Below are 20,163 nucleotides of genomic sequence, written 5' to 3'. Positions count from 1 at the left end.
TAGGTGAATAAGAAGACCAGGTCAGAAAGCCACAGCTCGTTGAAGTCGACAGGTGATCGAATCGTGTTTAGCCCGATGGCCGGCATGATCGCGTTGGCATGTCGGTAGGCATCTCGTAGTCGTAACATGTGCGTGCCAGTATGGTCCAACAAGCAGTTGAGACGATCCTGGACATCGTCACGATCGGCCCGCTCGCGCTCCAGCCGGCTCACCATCACGGCAACCTGACCGCCTAGCATATCCGTTGCTTTCTGCGACAACGCCGCCGACACCTCAAGCATCTTTGTGGTGGATTCCTGTCGCTTTTGGAACTTTGTGAACTCCCGCTCATAACGGAGGAGCATGTCACTCTTCTCCTCCCCGAGCTCACGAAACTCTACGTCCTTGGCTTGGAGCTCCTCTGCTAGGCGCCTCACCTCAGACTCAGTGATCTGTTACACCGTCATGGAACCCGGTAGAAGCAATAAGGAAAGGAAGTAAGGGGGCGAAACGGTTGAAATACAATGCAATCTACGAGAAGGCGGAAGAAGCTAACGAAGTACCCTTAATGGAGTAGCCTCTAGTTTTTAAAGTTTGGTTACCAACTATGGACAAGTTAACACTCGTGATTACTCCCTCCGTCCGAAAATACTTGTCATCAAAATGTATAAGACTAATCATAGTGGGGAGTAACTTACAGTAGTAACATGCATATGTTACTAGTCTATGTTACTAACTCCATAGTGGGTAGTAACATATGTGTTGTGTCATGCATCACTTCATTTATTATGTTGTAGACTCATCTTTTTTTGATGTGTGTGTTGTTACAGTAACTAGCTATGTTACCACATGCCTTTTTTTTTTTCCATTAATTACATGCCACATCATCTATTTTGCCTAGATAAGTGTGATGTTACCACCTATATTACTCCCACTGTGGGTAGTCTAAACAGACACGTATCTAGAAATAATAAACGGAGGGGGTACTATTTAACTCTACAATAAAGTAGGAATATTCTTAAAAAATAACTATTGGCTATTACCCATGGGGAATGCACAATTTCCAAGAAAAGGAAAATGCCAAGGAAAGTGAAAAATACGGAGGAACAGATGGAATCGGAAAAGATGAAAAACAGCCCCACCGTGACCGGCGAAGGACGACGCCACTATTCCCACCCGTGAAAGCGAGATTCCCTCCCCTGCCGCTTCGTCTGACGCCGAACGGCAATGGTCCCGAGCAGGTCTCCTCCGTTCCTCCCCCCTCCCCCTTTCGAGTCAAAAAGAGCACCCGAAGCGGCCAAGCAGCAAAACCTTCGCCCCTAAGCCGCCTCGCCAAATCAAACCCCACGGGCGCACGACACAGATTCACCCCTGCGCCTCCGCCGCAGCCAAGCGCCGCCGCCGCCTTGCCCCCGATTTCGTTCTCGCGCCACCCCAGAATCTCACCAGTCATCACCATGGGTGACGCCGCCACCGCCGCCGTCGCCGCCGACGCCGCCGCGACAGAGGAAGCACATAAGGAGGATCCGGAGATTGTAGCGAGATGGTGAGTGTTGGTCCACCGCGCGGGTATGAACTGCGACAGGAAACGCCACTGAATGTGCGTGCGTGCGTGCGTGCAGGTACCAGCTGGAGGCGCTGGAGCGGGCCATGAGCGGGAACACGGTGGCTTTCCTGGACACGGGGGCCGGGAAGACGCTCATCGCGGGGCTGCTGCTGCGCGCCTACGCGCACCGCGTGCGGAAGCCGGCGCGGGACTACGCCGTCTTCCTCGTCCCCACCCGCGTGCTCGTGGAGCAGCAGGCACGGGTTATCGAGGCGCATACCGACCTCCGCGTGTCCAAGTTCACCGGCGACATGGGCGTCGACTTCTGGAACGCCGCAATCTGGCGCCGCGTGGTGGACGACGCCGAGGTGCTTGTCATGACGCCGCAGATCCTCCTGGACAACCTCCGCCACAGCTTCTTCAGCCTCCAGGACATCGCCCTGCTCATCTTCGACGAGTGCCACCGCGCCAAGGGCAACTCCCCGTATGCGTGCATTCTCAAGGTCCCAATAGTTACAACCGCTTTGTTCCCTTCTCGTTTTGTTAATTTAGAAGCTTTCTCTTTTCTGTCGCACCCACCAACACACTCCGTCCGTTTCTAAATATACAGAGCAGTATTTTACTGTCCAAATCTAAACGACCGGGACTTTTCATACAATACTCTGTTACTGGTTGCAAAATCACAATCATAAGAAAGCTCTACTGAGTACGAATCCAACAATGTCAGTTTTCTGTAACCATAACTCACATTAGATTAATTGTATGTCAAATCACGATTTTGGACAGTTAAAAACACCCTACGATTTTATACTGAGTATGTAATAGTCAGTTTGAAACGATTTTATACTGCTCATTCTACCACCTGTATATTGGCCACATTTACTGTTCCAGTTGAAGTCTTGGTCCACTAACCAATTTAGTAAAATCCTTCAGTTTACTTTCATTGTAGGAATTCTACCACCCTGTAATGAATTCTAGACCACGGGGCCCTCTGCCGAGGATATTTGGGATGACTGCTTCGCCCACAGATTCAAAAAGTAAGGACGAAGCTGTGAACTTGTATATGTGTTTTACATCCTCAAATATTATTTTTTGAACAAACATCCTCTCAGTTCGACCAAATCTGTCACACTATTCCTTGCATAGATCTGCTGCAAGAGAGCTATTCGAAACGAATCGTCGAACTGGAGAATCTATTGAATTCAAAGGTCAGGCCATGTATAGATTCACATGTACCCTTTACCTATGATAATCATCATTCCTAATTTTTTCACGCATGAGGAATACTTTTGTGTATTTTCTGTTGAAGGTGTACACGGTTGACAATGAATCGGCTTTATCGGAATACATACCATTTGCCACTACGAGGATTGTGCAGTACGATGATTATATCATCCCATCCAACTCACATAACCATATTAAGAGTTGTTTGGACAAGTTGCAAGAAAAGGTATGCTGTTTGTCCCTTTCTTTCTTTGAATTAAGGGGTTTCCGCCGCCCAATTCCATTTCTCAATGAAATTGATAATGCGGAAGTCAGGGTGGACCGTTCCTTCAGGATGGTTCCAAACTTTTAACACAATCCACATGCTGAAAATATAACAGGAAACCACCAGGCAAAATTCTACCACAAAGTTTCTCAAGGCATCATTACAAAACATCTACGTAAAAGCATAAAAAACCGCCACAGTTCAGCAACCTCCTTGTGTTCACCCAGCTGGCCTCACGACCGCCGGCGCCCAACCTTTATTTCTACTAAAAGCTTTAGCTGCCACCTGCAGTAGCGTTCTTGCACCTTTGGCTTGCATTCCTCATAGTTCTCGTCTTGTAAGCCAGACCAATATTACAGTGGTTGGATCATAAGAGAAAACGTTCTCAAAGGATGCCTTATTCCTAGTTTTCCATATAGCCCCCAAAATTGCAGCTAACCCTACTGCAACCACACTCCTAATCTTACCAGGAACCCCAATAATATAGCTACAGATCCTTGCACAGGAGGAAGTCCGTTTTTAAACAAAGCCACTGTCCACCACCCCCAAGACATATCTTGCCACCGAGCAGTGTATGAACAGATGGTCAACTGTCACATTAGCATTACAGAACCTACATTTCGGACTTCCAGTACACCCCCCTTTTAGCAAATTGTTTCTAGTAAGAGCATCTCCAATAGAAAATGCAAATTTGGAGACGTAAAAATTTACATCTCCCAAAAGTGCTTTTTGCATCTCCAAAAAAGTGCCAACTCCAACAGAAGATGCAAAACGGAGATGTAAAAGAGTAACTCCAATAGAAGATGCAAACTAGAGATGTAAAATTGGCCGCCGGCCGCGCGGCCGCTGTTCAGCTGCCGCCGGCCGCATTTGCACATCAAAATTTCGTAATTATAGCAACATAAGTGCATCATTGACCATAGTTTTAAATCCTACAAGCAAAAGTCAATTGTCTCAAACGAAGTTGTTGGTCCAATAAATGAAAATGCACATGGACATCACTCAATTTGCGTCCTCTCCGTTGTCACTAGTGCCATTGTCGACGGTGGTATGACCATCATCAATGGCTTCTTTCTCGACGTTTTCTTGCGTTGAAGTCTCATTGCCGCGAACTCCATCGGAAGCACCTTCATTGCCATCTCCCATGCCGCCCATGTTGCCACCGAAGCCACCTCCCATGCCACTCATCATGTTGCCGCCGAAGCCACCTCCCATGCCACTCATCATGTTGCCGCCGAAGCCACCTCCCATGCCGGTCATGTTGCCGCCGAAGCCACTTCCCATTCCACCTCCCATTACTCCGAAGCCACCATCCATGTTTCCACCAAATGCACCATTCATGGCACCACCCATCATGTTCATGTACCCTACCATTCCTCCTCCCATGGCACCTCCCATTCCTCATCCCATCATGCTTCTAATGAGCATTTGCTTCTTCATGAGCATTTCATCGCGACAAAGTTCGACATACGCCTTTACCTTGGCATCAAGAGTAGATGTGTCCATGAACATAAACTTGAGTGCCTTCTCCTCGACTATCTTCATCTCCTCGGCCGCCGCCTTTCTCTCCTCAAGCACAACCTTTCTCTCCTCGGCCGCTGCCAATCTCTCTTCGGCCGTCGCCCTCTTCTCCTCGGCTGTCGCCCTCCATCGCTCGGCTTCACTGCTCTCATCAATTTCTTTGAGCTTCAACAATTTTTTTCTTCCGCATACCCTTTCCTTGCCATGACAATGGCATCAAATCCATCCTTGAGATCATTGTCTCCGGCCTTGGATCCCTTCACTTTCTTAGTTCCATCGGGCCTATAGGATTTAGTCGCTGAGTGAGGAATGGGGCTCCTTCTCTCCTCACCCGAGTCATCTTCTTCATCCTCCACCACCACACTTTCCTTCTTCGAAGCATCGAAAACTTCTCTAGTTTTCCACTTCTCATCCTCCACCACCACACTTTTCTTCTTCGAAGCATCGAAAACTTCTCTAGTTTTCCACTTCTCCTCATCCTTGAGCTCTTCCATTCTTCTTCCTCTTCTCTCCTTTGTTGTTCCTCTCTTGAAATAATCCTTGCGCAATCATTTTCTACAAGAAAACAATCAAGATGTCATCATCAAATTAGTGAACATTTCAATATTTGCGGAAAGTGGAGAAAGCACACATGAATAGCAAATGATTATTACCGGGTCACTTTCACCGCAACCACTTGGGTTCATGCGATTAACATTTGCAAGCAACCCACTCACTTTTGACATTCGGCATTGATGGTGCCCCAACGTTGACGAAGGGAGTCACTTGAGCGATAGTGGCTGCTAGTGTTGCGCGCATCGAAGAAATCCTTGATGCGTTGCCAATATGTGACGGCGGATTGGTTGGTCCCAACGGTTGCATCTTGAGAGACTTTCTTCCAAGCGATGCAAATCAACACATCTTCGGCGTTGGTATAATTTGCGGTTATTCCCTTCAAAACGAAGCCCTCATCATCCATGTCAAGATTGTCATTACCATATTGTGGAGTTTCATATTCTTGTGATGCATACTCATGTGAATAATCATCATTTGCGGTTATTCCCTTCAAAACGAAGCCCTCATCATACCAAGACCCTCATTGACGGCGGCGGTGGCCTCAACGTCCTCTCCGTCGAGACCTTCGAGACGCTCCAAGTGCCCTATGACCAGCTCGTGCCCACCAGGCCCTTCTCAGAGGTGACCGACGGCTCTATCGCTCCCCTGCGGCAGGTACGCCTCGCCGTCACCTTTGGCACCATCGATAATTACCGCACCGGGCTCATTGACTTAGACGTGGCCCGCATCGGCCTTCCGTTCAACGCCATCCTGGGATACCCCGCGCTTGCCAAGTTCATGGCGGCGAGCCACCCCGGCTACAACGTAATCAAGATGCCCGGCAGTAGAGGCGTTATTACTGTCGCCGAAAGCAAGGAGGATGCGGTCCGGGCCCTCAAGCGCGCCTACAGGGCTGCAGCAGCCTCGCGCCTGGGCTTCGCAGATGGGGGTCGGGCCTTCGGAGGTTGCTCCTGCGAGGAAGAAGCAACTGTTCTCTCAGGACCGCGCCGAAACAAAGAAGGAATTGGTTGACGGCAGCGGCGCAGGTCCTACCTTCACCATCGGCGCCGATCTTCCTCCTAAGCAGGAGGACGCGCTCGTCGCTTTCCTCTGGGCGAACAAGGATGTGTTCGCCTGGAAGGCGTCTGATCTGACCGGCGTCCCGATGAAGTAATTGAGCACCATTTGGCGGTGTCCTAACGCTCGTCCCATCAAGCAGAAGGCGCGGCGCCAAGCGCTGGAGAAGCAGGCATTCATCATCCAAGAGGTGCACAAGCTGCAGGAAGCTGGGGTCATTCGAGAGGTGCGTCATCCCGAATGGCTCGCCAACCCAGTCATCGTCCCCAAGAAAGATGGAAAGGAGTGCATGTGCGTCGACTTCACGAGCCTTAACAAGCCCCGACATTGAGCACAAGAAAGCCCCGACATCAAGGGACTCCAGGTGAAGAGACACCCCCCAGGACCCTTCCCGCTCCCACGCATCGACCAGATCGTGGACTCCACCACTGAATATGACCCGCTGTGCTTCCGGGACGCATTCTTGGGCTACCACCAAATCAAGATGGCAGCGGAAGATGCGGAAAAGACAGCCTTCATCTCCCTGTGCGGCGTGTTCTGCTACACCTGCATGACGTTCGATTTGAGGAGCGTCGGCGCTACCTTTCGGCGGCTGATGCGCATCACGCTGGGGCCATAGCTAGGGAGGAACGTGGAGGCCTACATCGACGACATCGTGGTCAAATCGCGCGAAGCCAAGACGCTAATCAAGGACCTGGAAGAAATGTTTGCAAATCTGCGCGAGGTTAGCCTGAAGCTCAACCCCGACAAGTGTCTCTTTGGAGTCCCCTTCGGCAAGCTTCTAGGCTTCCCCTTCAAGTGGCCTTGGGGCGCTTCATCTCCAAGCTAGGCGAGCACGCCTTGCCCTTCTTCAAGCTAATGAAGAGGACATGCTCCTTCAAGTGGACCCTTAAAGTGGACGCGGCTTTCGAAGACCTCAAGAGATACCTCACGAGTCCGACGAGTGGTGCCGCGTTTTCATGAGCCCTTGGTCCTATACCTGGCGGCCACCCCGCAGACGGCCAATGCTGCGCTCGTAGCGCCGCGGGAGGAACGTGTCGGCATCAAGGAAAGGCTTCCCGAGACTCGCGAGCCCTCCAAGCTCCCTGGACCTTCCAAGCCTCGCGAGCCACCAGAGCCTCGCAAGCCCTTCGTGTCTCAAGCCAGCGCCCCAAGCCTCACGCGCCCCTTCAAGAGCAAGCCCCTGCTGAAGCCACACGCCTCGTCGAGCACCCCGTGTACTTTGTGAGCACGGTGCTGAGGGATGCATGAGCATGCTATCCTATGCAGCAGAAACTTCTTGCCTTCCTGGTCGCCTCTAGGAAGCTGCGGCATTACTTTCAGGGCCACCCCATCAAGGTCGTCTCAGCTTACCCACTGGAGAAAGTGCCGCATAGCCCTAATGCCGCGGGACCAAGATGTGGGGCCGCCTTCCCCTTGCCGGCTGTCTCCCAGGCCGACTATCGGAAGGCGGCCCGACTTTAGCCCTCATGAAGAAAGCCGCGGGAGGGCCGGCTCCTTGGAGCCGGCCGCGAGAAGGCCGACTCCAAGAAGTCGGCTCCCACAAAACGGTCAAGATCGTACCCTTGAAGTCTGCATCCACATAACGGCGATGTGGCGGGGCGTGGCTACAGTAAAGCCTGCCACCCCCAAATCCCGGAGCACGCCAGGCACAGTGCGCCGTACGGGGTGGCCATGACCCGTCCGACGCGGCATTGTTGCCATGTTGACCCTGATGCCACCCATGACGGGTTGCCAGCACGGCCCACGGGCGGTGGGCCCCTTCAGGCAGAGAGACACCCGAAGGCGGCTAGGCCTCCCCCAGTCGGCCCAAGACAGGGCCGGCTCCCCACAGCCAGCTTGCTTCCTCCCTCGAAGGAGACGCCCCATTAAGGAGACAAGACGAGGTGAGGCTACAGCGATCGCCCGCCGGGCGGCGACACTGTAGCCACGCTTACCTTGGCGAAGCCCTCGTCACCAGGTTTGAGGCAACAGTAACCAGCCACCGACAAGGTCCTTGACAGTGGGGCCTGCCTGTCGACCAAGGAGCCGGCAGCCGGTGGGACCCACCAGCCGGCGGGCCCCAGCAGCCGGCGCAGAAGCTGGCGAGCGTAGACACAGACGGCTAGGGCCCACGCCCAGCCGGATTACCATTGTACCCCCGGGGGGTGGGCCTATATAAACCCCCCGGGGCACCCATGCAAAGGGTTGATCTGAGCTAGTTTTAGACACCACATAGAGAGGAGAGGAGAGCTAGCTGTGCCCTTCTTCTTCTTCTTCTCGCCAAACAGCTCAAGGAGCATCTTGTAGCCACTTGTTCATCTAGTGATCATGCGGAGACCCCGCAGAGCAGCAGTAGGGGTGTTATTTCCACGGAGAGCCCTGAAGCTGGGTAAGATTCGCCGGCGTGCATGTCTTCGCCTCATCCCGCTTCCAGGCACCGGCGGCGTCTTACTGGCTTCCACAATGATAAGCCACCCGTTGGCATATGTCGCACCTACCACCCGACATTTGGCGCCCATCGTGGGGCCAGGTGCACCGTCGTCCGGAGACCTGTTCTGGACGGGAACCCTCTTCCTCCCCAGCGAGCGTAGCCAGCCCGGCACGCCCGATGGCGCTTGCCACGACGCGCTGCAAGGCGTCACCAACGTCTGCGCAGCGAGCGGCCTCGCCGATCTCCTTGACGAGACCCTCATATCCGACGAGCTCGCCTCTGACGCGGGCACCGACCACCTCATCAACCTCCTCGGCCAGCTCCACGTTTCCGGCGAGCCTGCTGTGGACTTGGAGTCTGTTGGCTCCACCGATCCGATGCCTGTCGACTTTGACACGGCCTCGCTCGACGCTTTCCCCATCGACGTCGCGATCTACAACGACCCGCTTCCCCGGGCCGATGGCTGCGACGGTGCCACCACCGAGGTGATGGTCATCGGCCACGGCGGCGCTTCTGGTGAGAACGCCCTCGACGCCCCGCATGCGGCGGTCCACGACTTGTCCATCCCCCTCCCGGCCGATGCCGACGTTGAAGCACTGGAGGCTCGCCGCCTCGCCCTCCTCGCGGAGGGCCGGAAGTTGGCTTCCATGAGACGCCTCACTGAGGCCCACCAGCGCGAAGCCGACCGCGCCGCCTTTGGCACGCCGCCCCCAGGCGGGCCAAGCCGAGCCGACGTTGTTAGACAGCGCGGCGCTGCCCTCGCCGACACGCTAGGAGTCGACCGCCCAGTCTACACCACTCCACTCGAGAACCTGCGCGCCGCCCAGGCGGCCGTAGACGAGCTAGACGGACTGGGGGCCGAAGAACTCCCCCACATGACCAGATGCATCCAGCAACTAATCGATGCAGCCGCACAGCGGCACGAAGCCGACGCCCGCGCGGAAAGCCCTCCCTCGCGCCGAGAGCACGACGCGACGTCCCGGACACCGACTGTGGGTAAAACCCGCGCGCGACACGAGAAAGAGCCGGCTGCCAGCCGAAGCCGAACCCGGATCTCCATCGAGCGAGACGCAGAAGGCCGTCCCCGGGCCGTGGAGCGGCGGGGCAACCCGCCTCCGCCTCTGCCTCGTGGGGAGAGATATCCCACCCCACCGCCTGTCACGCATCCGACTCTCAGCGGCCGACTAGGTCGCCGCGAAGGAGTCGGCGAGAATGACGCCCGCCATCGGATCGACCGCCTAGCGCGATCCCTGGCGCTAGAAGAAGAAGATGATGTCGGCCCGCCTTGCTTCGGCCCCCGCATCCGCGACGAGCCTTTCCCCAAAGGGTTCTCGCTCCCAAGAGACACGCCCAAGTACAACGGCTCCGTGAAGCCGGAAGATTGGTTGATCGACTACTCCACAGCGGTTCGCATAGCAAACGACAACAGGCGCGTTGCCGTGAAGTACGTGCCCCTCATGCTGCAAGGCACGGCGTGGACCTGGCTCAACAGCCTCAGGCCATACAGCATCAACAAGCGGGCTCCCAAGCCCAGACAACTCTCCTTGTGCGTACAAGGCCTCGCCGAATCCACTCGCGACTACCTCACGCGTTGGGCCGAGCTCCGTAACTCTTGCGAAGGGGTGCACGAGGTGCAAGCCATAGAATACTTAACTGCCAGGTGCCGAGAAGGCACCCTCCTCAAGCACAAGCTCCTCTACGACGAGCCGACTACCCTCGACGAGCTTCTGGTCATAGCGGACAAGTACGCCACCGCCGACTCCTCGATGAAGATTGAACTCCGGGTAGACGCGTCCGGGAAGGTACTCAACCCGGTGCCCAAGACGCCGGCTGGGGACTCCGGCCGACGCCCGTACTAGAACGACCACAAGTGCAAGGGCCCCGTGCCGCTCTCCACCAGTCGGCAGGTGGCCACAGTCGAAGACGAGCAGCCCGAAGGGCGGCCCGCACCCAAGAAGCAGAGGGGCGGCAGGCCGGCTTGGCAGCCGGCCTTCTCCTACGAGCAAACTCTCGACGCCCCATGCAAGTTCCACAGCGGCGCGAAGCCGTCCAACCACACAACCCGGAAGTGCCACTGGCTCACCCGAATCTCCAAAGGCGAAGGGCTCGCGCCGCCTCCGCCTGCTGGTCCGCCGCCTCCGGCTCCGCAGCTGCCGACCGCTCGGCCAGCAGTCGGAGCTGTGCATGATGAGTTCCCCGACGAGCATGCCGCCTATGTCGTCTTTACAAGCCAGCCCGAAGGCCGGCGCGGCAGACGCCGAGAACACCAGGAAGTCAACGTGGTCGCTACCAACCCCGCCGAGCACATGCACTGGTCAGAAAAGCCTATTAGCTGGAGCCGGGCCGACCACCCAGAGGTGATGCCATCTCCCGGCTCTTATGCGTTGGTTTTGGATGCCACCCTTGCAACGGACAGACGCGCCGCCCGTTTCTCCCGCGTGCTGATAGACGGCGGGAGCAGCATCAACATCCTGTACCGTGACACCTTGGAGAAGCTGAACGTCAAGACGAAGCAACTCATGCCTATTCGGACTGTGTTCCATGGCATTGTACCTGGCCTGTCCTGCGCCCCCATTGGCAAGATCAAGATTGATGTTCTCTTTGGGGACAAGGATCATTTTCGCCGGGAAGTGATCTGGTTTGAAGTGGTGGACCTGGAGAGCCCCTACCATGCATTGCTTGGCCGTCCTGCCTTGGCCAGGTTCATGGCTGTTCCCCACTATGCTTACCTCAAGATGAAGATGCCGAGCGCCAAGGGCATCATCACCATAGCTGGCGATTACAAGAAATCTTCCGAGTGCGCAGCAACCAGCAGCCGGCTGGCCGAGTCCCTTGTGATTGCCGAAGAAAAGAAGATGTTGGACCGAGTCGTGGCCATGGCCGGCAAACAGCCGGCCCTGTCCCCCGATCCCAAGGAGTGTGATGCCCAAGGATCTTTCCAGCCGGCCAAGGAGACGAAGAAGATACCTCTTGACCCTGAGCATCCAGAAAGGTTTGCCGTCATCGGGGCAAACCTAAACAGCAAATAGGAAGGCGAGCTCGCCGATTTCCTTCGTGAGAATCGGGACATCTTTGCATGGTCCCCTAAGGACATGCCGGGTGTTCCGAAGGAATTCGCCGAGCACAAGCTACACGTCCGAGAAGGCGCAAAACCAGTCAAACAACCCCTCCGCCGACTGTTGGAGGAGAAAAGAAGGATTGTAGGAGAAGAGATAGCCCGGCTTCTGGCAGCCGGCTTCATTATGGAGGTTTTCTTTCCAGAGTGGCTCGTCAACCCGGTCCTCGTGCTAAAGAACAACAAGTGGCGCATGTGCATAGACTACACAAGCCTCAACAAGGCCTGCCCCAAAGATCCCTTTGCCCTGCCAAGGATTGATCAAGTGATAGACTCCACGGCCGGATGCGAGCTGTTGAGTTTCTTGGATGCTTACTTAGGATACCACCAGATAAAGCTAGATCCGGCTGACCGCCTGAAGACCGCCTTCATCATGCCATTCGGAGCTTTCTGCTACCTGACTATGACATTCGGCTTAAGAAATGCCGGTGCCACTTTTCAGCGTTGCATGCAGAAGTGCCTCCTCAAGCAGCTCGGCAGAAATGCCCACGTCTACGTAGACGATATTGTTGTGAAGACGGAGAAGCGCGACACCTTGCTGGAAGACCTCAAGGAAACATTTGAGAACATGCGCCGGTTCCAGATCAAGCTCAACCCCGAGAAATGCGTGTTCGGAGTGCCAGCCGGCCAGCTCCTAGGCTTCCTGGTCTCCGAACGTGGCATCGAATGCAACCCAGTAAAGATCAAGGCCATTGAGAGAATGGCGATTCCCACCAAACTTCGAGACGTCCAGAAGTTCACCGGGTGCTTGGCCTCCCTGAACCGCTTCATCAGCCGGCTCGGAGAGAAAGCTCTCCCCCTCTACCGCCTCATGAAGAAGACCACTCACTTCGAGTGGAACAACCAAGCCGACCAAGCTTTTCACGAGCTGAAGAAGATGCTGGCCACGCCGCCTGTCCTGGCGGCGCCGATTGAGAAAGAGCCCATGCTCCTCTACATTGCTGCAACCAGCTGGGTCGTCAGCACCGTCATCATAGTCCAGCGCCCAGAAGAGGGCTGAGCCCAGCCGGTCCAGAGGCCGGTGTACTATTTGAGTGAGGTGCTGTCTACCTCGAAGCAGAACTACCCGCACTATCAGAAGATGTGCTATGGCGTGTACTTCGCCGCCAAGAAGTTGAAGCCCTACTTCCAAGAGCACCCCATCACGGTCGTATGCACCGCCCCGCTTGCCGAGATCATAGGCAGCCGGAATGCATCCGGCCGGGTGGCGAAATGGGCCATCGAGCTGCCCCCCTACACGATCTTCTACCAGCCTCGCACCGCCATCAAGTCCCAAGCATTGGCCGACTTCCTCGTCGACTGGGCCGAGACCCAGTACCTGCCGCCAACTCCCGACTCCACTCATTGGCGCATGCACTTCGACGGGTCCAAGATGCGCACCGGCTTGGGAGTCGGCGTCATCCTCACCTCTCCCAAAGGCGACAAGCTCAGATACACGCTGCAAATTCACTTTGCCGCCTTCAACAACGTGATCGAGTATGAGGCGCTCATACACGGGCTCCGGCTTGCCAAAGAGCTCGGCATACGCCGGATCCTATGTTACGACGACTCGGACTTGGTAGTCCAGCAATCATCCGGCGACTGGGACGCCAAGGACGCAAATATGGCAAGCTATCGCTTCCTCGTTCAGCAGATCAGTGGGTACTTTGAAGGATGCGAGTTCCTCCACGTACCGCGAGCCGACAATGAGCCAGCTGATACCCTGGCTCGAATAGGCTCCACTCGGCAGGCAATACCAACCGGTGTCTCTCTGCAACGCCTCCTCAAGCCGTCTATCAAGCCGTCTCCAGAGTCCGATTCCATCTTTGTGCCGCCTGACCCCGACGTAGCCGGGTCCGGCTCGAAGAACCAAGCAGGTGACCCGGGGACTTCGATAGTCGGTCCGGGGACGTCAGTAGGCGGCTCGGTGACTCCCGTAGTTACGCCCGACCCGGGGACTGCCACACCCGGCTCGGGGACTGCGGTAGTCGGCCCGGGGACTGCACCAACACAACAGGCGGCGGCCGACTCCAGCATTTCACCACCCAGCCCGCCCGCCCTGGTCGCAGTAGCCGTGTTGGCAATAGAAGAAGTCGCAGCTTCATCATGGGCCCAGTCCATCCTCAACTTCCTAATAAACCAAGATCTGCCGGCTGACGAAACAGAGGCAAGACAAGTCCAACGTCGAGCCGGAGCATACACAATCGTCAACAGAGAGCTCGTCAGGCGCAGTGTCACTGGAGTCTTCCAGCGATGCATCGAGCAAGAGAAGGGCATTGCAATCCTCAAAGACATCCACCAAGGAGAATGCGGCCACCATGCGGCCTCAAGATCACTCGTCGCCAAAGCTTTCCGCCATGGGTTCTTTTGGCCGACTGCTTTGGATTACGGCAAGGAGTTAGTCAAACATTGCAAAGGGTGCCAAGTCTTTAGCTCCAAGCAACACATGCCGGCTTCGGCACTGAAGACCAGTCCCCTCACTTGGCCCTTCGCCGTTTGGGGACTAGACATGGTGGGCCCATTCAAGACGGCGCGCGGCGGCATGACACATCTGCTTGTCGCCGTGGACAAATTCACCAAATGGATTGAGGCAAAGCCGATCAAGAAGCTGAATGGGCCGACTGCCGTGACATTCATCGCAGATATAACAACTCGGTACGGCGTGCCACACAGCATCATCACCGACAACGGCACGAATTTCGCCAAGGGAGCATTGGCACGTTTCTGCGCGATGCAGGGCATCCGGTTGGACTTAGCGTCCGTTGCCCACCCGCAGTCAAACGGCCAAGTCGAGCGAGCCAACCGCCTCATCCTTTCCGGCATCAAGCCCCGACTGGTCGTACCACTGGAACGTTTGGCCGGCTGTTGGCTCGATGAGCTGCCGGCCGTCCTCTGGAGTCTGCGCACTACCCCAAACAAGTCAACCGGCTTCACTCCTTTCTTCCTCGTGTATGGTGCCGAGGCGGTCATCCCAACTGACATCGAGTTCGACTCGCCTCGGGTAACCATGTACACGGAGGCGGAGGCCAAGGAAGCACGAGAAGACGACGTCGACCTGCTGGAAGAAGGCCGGCTGTTAGCCCTCAGCCGGTCCGCCATCTACCAGCAGGGCTTGCGCCGCTACCACAGCCGGAACGTCAGACCAAGATCTTTCCAAGAGGGCGACCTCGTGCTCCGGCTGATCCAGCGAACAGCCGGCCAGCACAAGCTCTCGGCCCCTTGGGAAGGCCCCTTTGTCATCAGCAGAGCGCTGGGAAATGACTCCTACTACCTGATCGACGCACAGAAGCCGAAGGTACGAAAGAGAGACGACTCCGGCAAGGAGTCGGAACGACCATGGAACGCCAACCTCCTCCGAAGATTTTACAGTTGAAATGCAGTATGTATCACGCTAACTTTTGTACTAAGTACGAGACAATAGGCCCCCCGAGGAGAGCTCGGGGACTGCCATCTTTTATCTATGAATGAAGAGTATCATGCTTATGATCATGTCATTACATTCACTTTTTTCGTCCGGCACCGGGTTCGACTAGTCGGCCCGGGGACTGGCCGCCTTGAGTTATATTAGAAGTCCTACCCGCGGTCAGACAAGTAGTGTGCCGGCACCCAAGCCTTCTCTTGCCAAAAGTCGCAGTTCGAAGAACCGGCTGTCCGGCTGGCAAGAGTTAAAGGCAGGAAAGGACGCCCACACGAAAAACGGCTAGGGACTAACAGACTAATATAACAAAAGCCGGTTTTTCTCCCACCACCGACCGACTACCAGAGTAGCCGGCCGGCAGGCTTCCATTCACCTCGCTTCAATCTAAGAAAGCTCGAGTACTTGCCTTCCCCCAAAAAATAAAAATAAATATAGCCAAGTTCTTCCCTAGCCACAGGCTGCAGAGCAGCTGCCGGTTGGGAAGGCAGCAGCCAGGGGAAGGCGGCAAAGGAAACAACCTAAGGATAAAAAGCATACGCGAATGGAAGCCAAACACACACACGATCATATTTATACAAAAGACCTTCGAAAGGCCAGCATTCAACATAGTTTGAATACACCCCCAGTGGGTGGAACTGCGCAAGTTTAATAAAAATTGTTCAAAGAGTAACAAGCAGGAAAAGCAAGGACGGCAGATTAAGCCAAGGGAACGACTGGCGAGTCGGGCAGGTCGGTAGAGACGACAGTGCTGGCTGGAGGAGTGGCCGGCTGGCGAACCTCGGCATGATCACCACCTCCCGCAGAGGGCGCGCTAGCACGCGCCTCGTTGCTGGAGGCACGGTCAAGCTGAGGCTGGCTGGCCGCTTCACCGGCCGGCTCGACGTCTTTGCCTTCCTCTCCTTCGTCGTCTTCACCTTCATCGCTGGAAGCGATCTCCTCCGCCGAGTCCTCACCCTCTATCGGGTCTAGCCCGAACCATTCCTCCGGCTGGGCAACGCCGTCGTCATTTATATCAGGAGCAAAGGCGCTGATGTCAGTGCACTCGGCGATCGTCGAGGCACGCTGAGCGATAGCCGGCCGCATCTCCTCCATCTCCTCGTCGGCTTCCAGCCGCCAGGTGCGCAGCTGGTCCAGGTTCAGCCCGGGATACCAGGCTCGGACGAACTCCAGCGCCCGCCCAGCTCCAAGCCGGGCTGCCGATGCCTTCCAGGCCTCGAAGCGGCCAACCGCAACCTCCAGCCAGTCGGCAGTCCGACTCGGGGTGCGGGGAATCGCTACGCCTGGCCAGAGGGCGGCCAACACCTGCGCCCCGGCGCGCTGGAGGCGGCAGAGCATGCGGTGAGCCGGCTGCAACCGGGCTTGGACCGCCAAGAGTTGCTCCTCAAGCGTCCGGCTCGCGTCCGGCGCGATTTCAGCCCCCGCCTGCCGGCGCGCCTCGCGGTGGGCCTCGATGGTCTGGGTGGCAATGACGGAGTAGCCGGGGAAGTAATCTGCACAAAGAACAAAAAGCAGCACAAGTCAGAACACAAATCAGGGGGCAAAGGGCAAGCAAGGAATGAGGAAGGCGGCTTACCATCGATCAGATCCTTAACCCGGCCGTAGCCCTCGCTCAGCGCTTGTTTTGCCTCAACCCAGCCCGCCGCTTCGGTCTTGAACTCAGCTTTGAGGGCGTCCTAGCTGTCCTGCGCCTTCTTCAGGGCCGCCTTGTGGCTCTCCTCCTGGTCGGCCAACTTCTTGGCCAGGCGGTCACGTTCCAGGACTAAGGCGTTGCACTCGGCTTCCTTGGCGCGAAGGGCGGTCTGGGCCCCGCTGAGCTGCTCCCTCAAGTCGGCATTGGCTCCTGCAAGCATGAAGACAAAGGAAAAATCAATAAGGAAGAAGTCGTCAGGGAAGATCCGACCCAACTGCTCAGCAGTCGGCCCGAATCTCGGGGACTACACCCAATGGGTGCGCTGACGCGCCCCCACAGGAGATGAACGAGACAAAGCACGCACTTCGGCTGTTGGTTAGGTCCTTGGTTTTCTGGCCCAGCTCCTGAGCCTGGGAGTTGAAGGCAGCAGCGTGGAGGTTATGGTATTCCTGGAAGATCAGACAAGATGCAAGAATAAGATAGCCGTCAGGACCTAGTAAGTTCCAAGCCGCCTGCTCAGCAGCCGACTTGGAACTCGGGGACTACACCCAGTGGGTGCGCTGACGCGCCCCCACGGAAGAAATCAAAAAAGCAAAACAACCAAGGCCAGAAGGCTCACCCGGATGACGGTCCGCGTCGTGAGGAACTCTTGGGTATATCGCTGCAGCGAAGCGGCCTGGGCTTGAAGCTGGTTCCGGACCTCCTGGGCCGCCGTGTTCAGCTCGGCCGTCCCCCCGCTGGGCGTCCACTCGGACGTGCTGGCGCTGGCCGCCTCCAGGGCCTCCGCCGTCCGGCTGGCGCCCGCAGCTCTGTGCGGCTCCGGCGCGGAGGTAGCTCCCCCTGCGCGCCGGCGAAATGCCGGCTGCACCTCGAGGCCGGCCCCTGCCTCCGGCTCGCCCCTGGCCGGCTGCTCTGGCGCCGCGGCTGGTCGGCCGCTTTGGCCCGCTCCAGTCGGCGCCGTCTGCGGCGCCTCCTCCACGAAGACCACGTGGTCCTCCCTCCTCTCCATCACCGGTGGGTCTCGGTCGACCTCCTCCGATGGGGGCACGTGTCGGGGGCCACGGCGCGGAGGGGAACGATGAGCTGCGGAGGCTGGTTGCGCGAGGCCTCCGCCTCCTTCTCCGCGGCCGCCGCCTCTGCCGACATCGTCCACCGTGCGGTCGGGGAGGAGCTGGCGCTCTACCCCTGCGGCCCCGGCCCTCGGCAGAAGAAGAGGGTTTTGCTGAGGACAAACCAATTGATCGGAAGTCGGCCATCATGAGGCCGGCTACAAAAAGGAAGAAAAGAAGAAAAACTTACAGCAGGCGGAGGGTTAGCGCGAGAATACGGCCCCTTGCCGTATCGCCAATCCTCGGCGAGCTTGCAGTTGGAGATGTAGTTCACCATGTAAGACACCTCGACATGAGGCATCTCCCTGGTGCTCAGCCGACACGGGTCGAAGCGGCCGCTCATCTGACAAATCATGTGAGGCCGGCCTTGGAGCGGAAGTACTCGGCGCTCCACGAAGGCGGCCACCAGGTCGGCTCCGGTCAGGCCCTCCGATTGGATCATCACCCGGAGCCGGGCGACGGCTGCGTTCCCGGCCTGAGACAACGACCTGGCCCGGTAGCTCCACGAGGGTTGCCTCCCAGCCGGCGGGCGGGCTACGTAAGCCGGCAGGTTGACGAAGTCGCCTTGCTGGGCGACGTTCTTCACGTAAAAATAGGACTTCTGCCAGAGCTTCACCAACTGGATCAGCGGGATGGGCGGGAACGGATTGTTCTCGCCCGTCCGCCTCATGGCGATGAAGGCTTCGCAGGGGGCGGGCACGCCCGCGACAACGGTGCCGAGCTTGCACTGGAAGAATTCTCCCCAGAGCTCGAGAGTGGGGAGAACCCCAAGAAAGCCCTCGCACAGGGTAACAAAAGCCGACAGCAGCATCACCGCGTTGGGTGTGAGGTGATGCGGCTGGAGGTGGTAAAACTCAAGAAAAACGCGAAGGAATCCGCTCGCCGGGAGGCTGAAGCCGCGCAGGCAGTGCGAGCGGAAGATTACCCGCTCGCCCTCCTTCGGTGCTGGCGAAATCTCCCTGGCCGGCGCACGACGAACCCGCACGTAGTTCTCGCCCGGCAGACGCCGCGTCCGGCGGAGGAACTCAACGTGGTCCTCGTGGATGTTGGAGCCGTCCCACGAGCTCGACAACGCCATGGGAGCGACGCGACAAGGAACAAGGCGATGCGACGGCGGAGACGCGCACGACCCCGCTACGGCGGGACCGAAGGAACCGAGAGGTCCGACGACGGAGCGGCGCGGCAATGGGTCGCTGCGGCGGCGGAAGGAAGGAGAAGGAAGGTGAGAAAGGGTGGAGCGAGGGAGAGCGTGCGAGCCTCTGCCGCTCCCTCTCCTCCCCCTACTAATAGACCCGTGCGGCGGAGCCGAGGAGGCGTGGTGTGAGGGAACCTGGGATCAACTGCGCCCACTCCCCCACGTCCCGCGACTATTGCGCCCTAATGACGTAATAAAACCGCCGCGGGAAGGCGAGCGGTCCGTTGTGGGCCGTAGAAGATCCGCGCTTGGGCCGAGGCCTAGAAGTGGCGGGCCCGGGCCTGCGGCGGCGTCCCATCACGCGCGTGCGTTGGCAGGTTTTCCTTGCCACGTGGCCCGCGGGGTGGCGCGCGGTCAGCTCGTAGGCCGACCCACGTTCTCGCCTACAAGATACGGAGCTTTCCGAAGACGGCGCGCATAAGCAAAGCCGGCTCCTCAGGATAGGAAGCTGACCAAGCTTCTCTTCCCTTTGTCAGCCTCAAAGCTCGATCAGCTTCGGGGACTACTGTCGGAGTAAATGACCACGGGTAGCCTAGCCGGCTCCCCCTGGCCCTTCTGAAAAAATTATGAGCCGATCCGGCCCTCAAGAATCCAAGACGTGGGGCCGCCTTCCCCTTGCCGGCTGTCTCCCAGGCCGACTATCGGAAGGCGGCCCGGCTTTAGCCCTCATGAAGAAAGCCGCGGGAGGGCCGGATCCAAGAAGCCGGCCGTGAGAAGGCCGACTCCAAGAAGCCGGCTCCCACAAAACGGTCAAGATTGTACCCTCGAAGTCTGCATCCACATAACGGCGATGTGGCGGTTCGTGGCTACAGTAAAGCCTGCCACCCCCGAATCCCGGAGCACGCCAGGCACAGTGCGCTGTACGGGGTGGCCATGACCCGTCCGGCGCGGCACTGTTGCCATGTTGACCCTGATGCCACCCACGACGGGCTGTCAGCGCGGCCCACGGGCGGTGGGCCCCTTCAGGCAAAGAGACACCCGAAGGCGGCCAGGCCTCCCCTAGTCGGCCCAAGACAGGGCCGGCTCCCCACAGCCGGCTTGCTTCCTCCCTCGAAGGAGACGCCCCATTAAGGAGACAAGACGAGGTGAGGCTACAGCGATTGCCCGTCGGGCGGCGGCACTGTAGCCACGCTTACCTCGGCGAAGCCCTCGTCACCA

The 20,163-nt window shown here is 57.4% G+C and overlaps 1 protein-coding gene across 1 annotated transcript in view; it reads left to right on the top strand.

Moving 5' to 3' along the window:
- The first annotated feature begins 1,213 nt into the window (after nt 1-1,213).
- The window catches only part of LOC119299586 (endoribonuclease Dicer homolog 2a-like), a 40,317-nt gene continuing 21,367 nt past the window's right edge, over nt 1,214-20,163 (top strand). Inside the window, exons 1-5 of the mRNA XM_037576772.1 lie at nt 1,214-1,525; nt 1,602-2,028; nt 2,475-2,562; nt 2,672-2,733; nt 2,835-2,975. Of these exons, the coding sequence (XP_037432669.1) occupies nt 1,437-1,525; nt 1,602-2,028; nt 2,475-2,562; nt 2,672-2,733; nt 2,835-2,975 (807 nt within the window). The 5' untranslated portion in view covers nt 1,214-1,436. The remainder of the gene's footprint in view (nt 1,526-1,601; nt 2,029-2,474; nt 2,563-2,671; nt 2,734-2,834; nt 2,976-20,163) is intronic.

Source organism: Triticum dicoccoides, chromosome 5A (genome assembly GCF_002162155.2).
Source record: "Triticum dicoccoides isolate Atlit2015 ecotype Zavitan chromosome 5A, WEW_v2.0, whole genome shotgun sequence".
In the NCBI taxonomy this organism is placed as follows: Eukaryota; Viridiplantae; Streptophyta; class Magnoliopsida; order Poales; family Poaceae; genus Triticum; species Triticum dicoccoides.
This window is presented reverse-complemented; position numbering and strand designations above follow the sequence as displayed.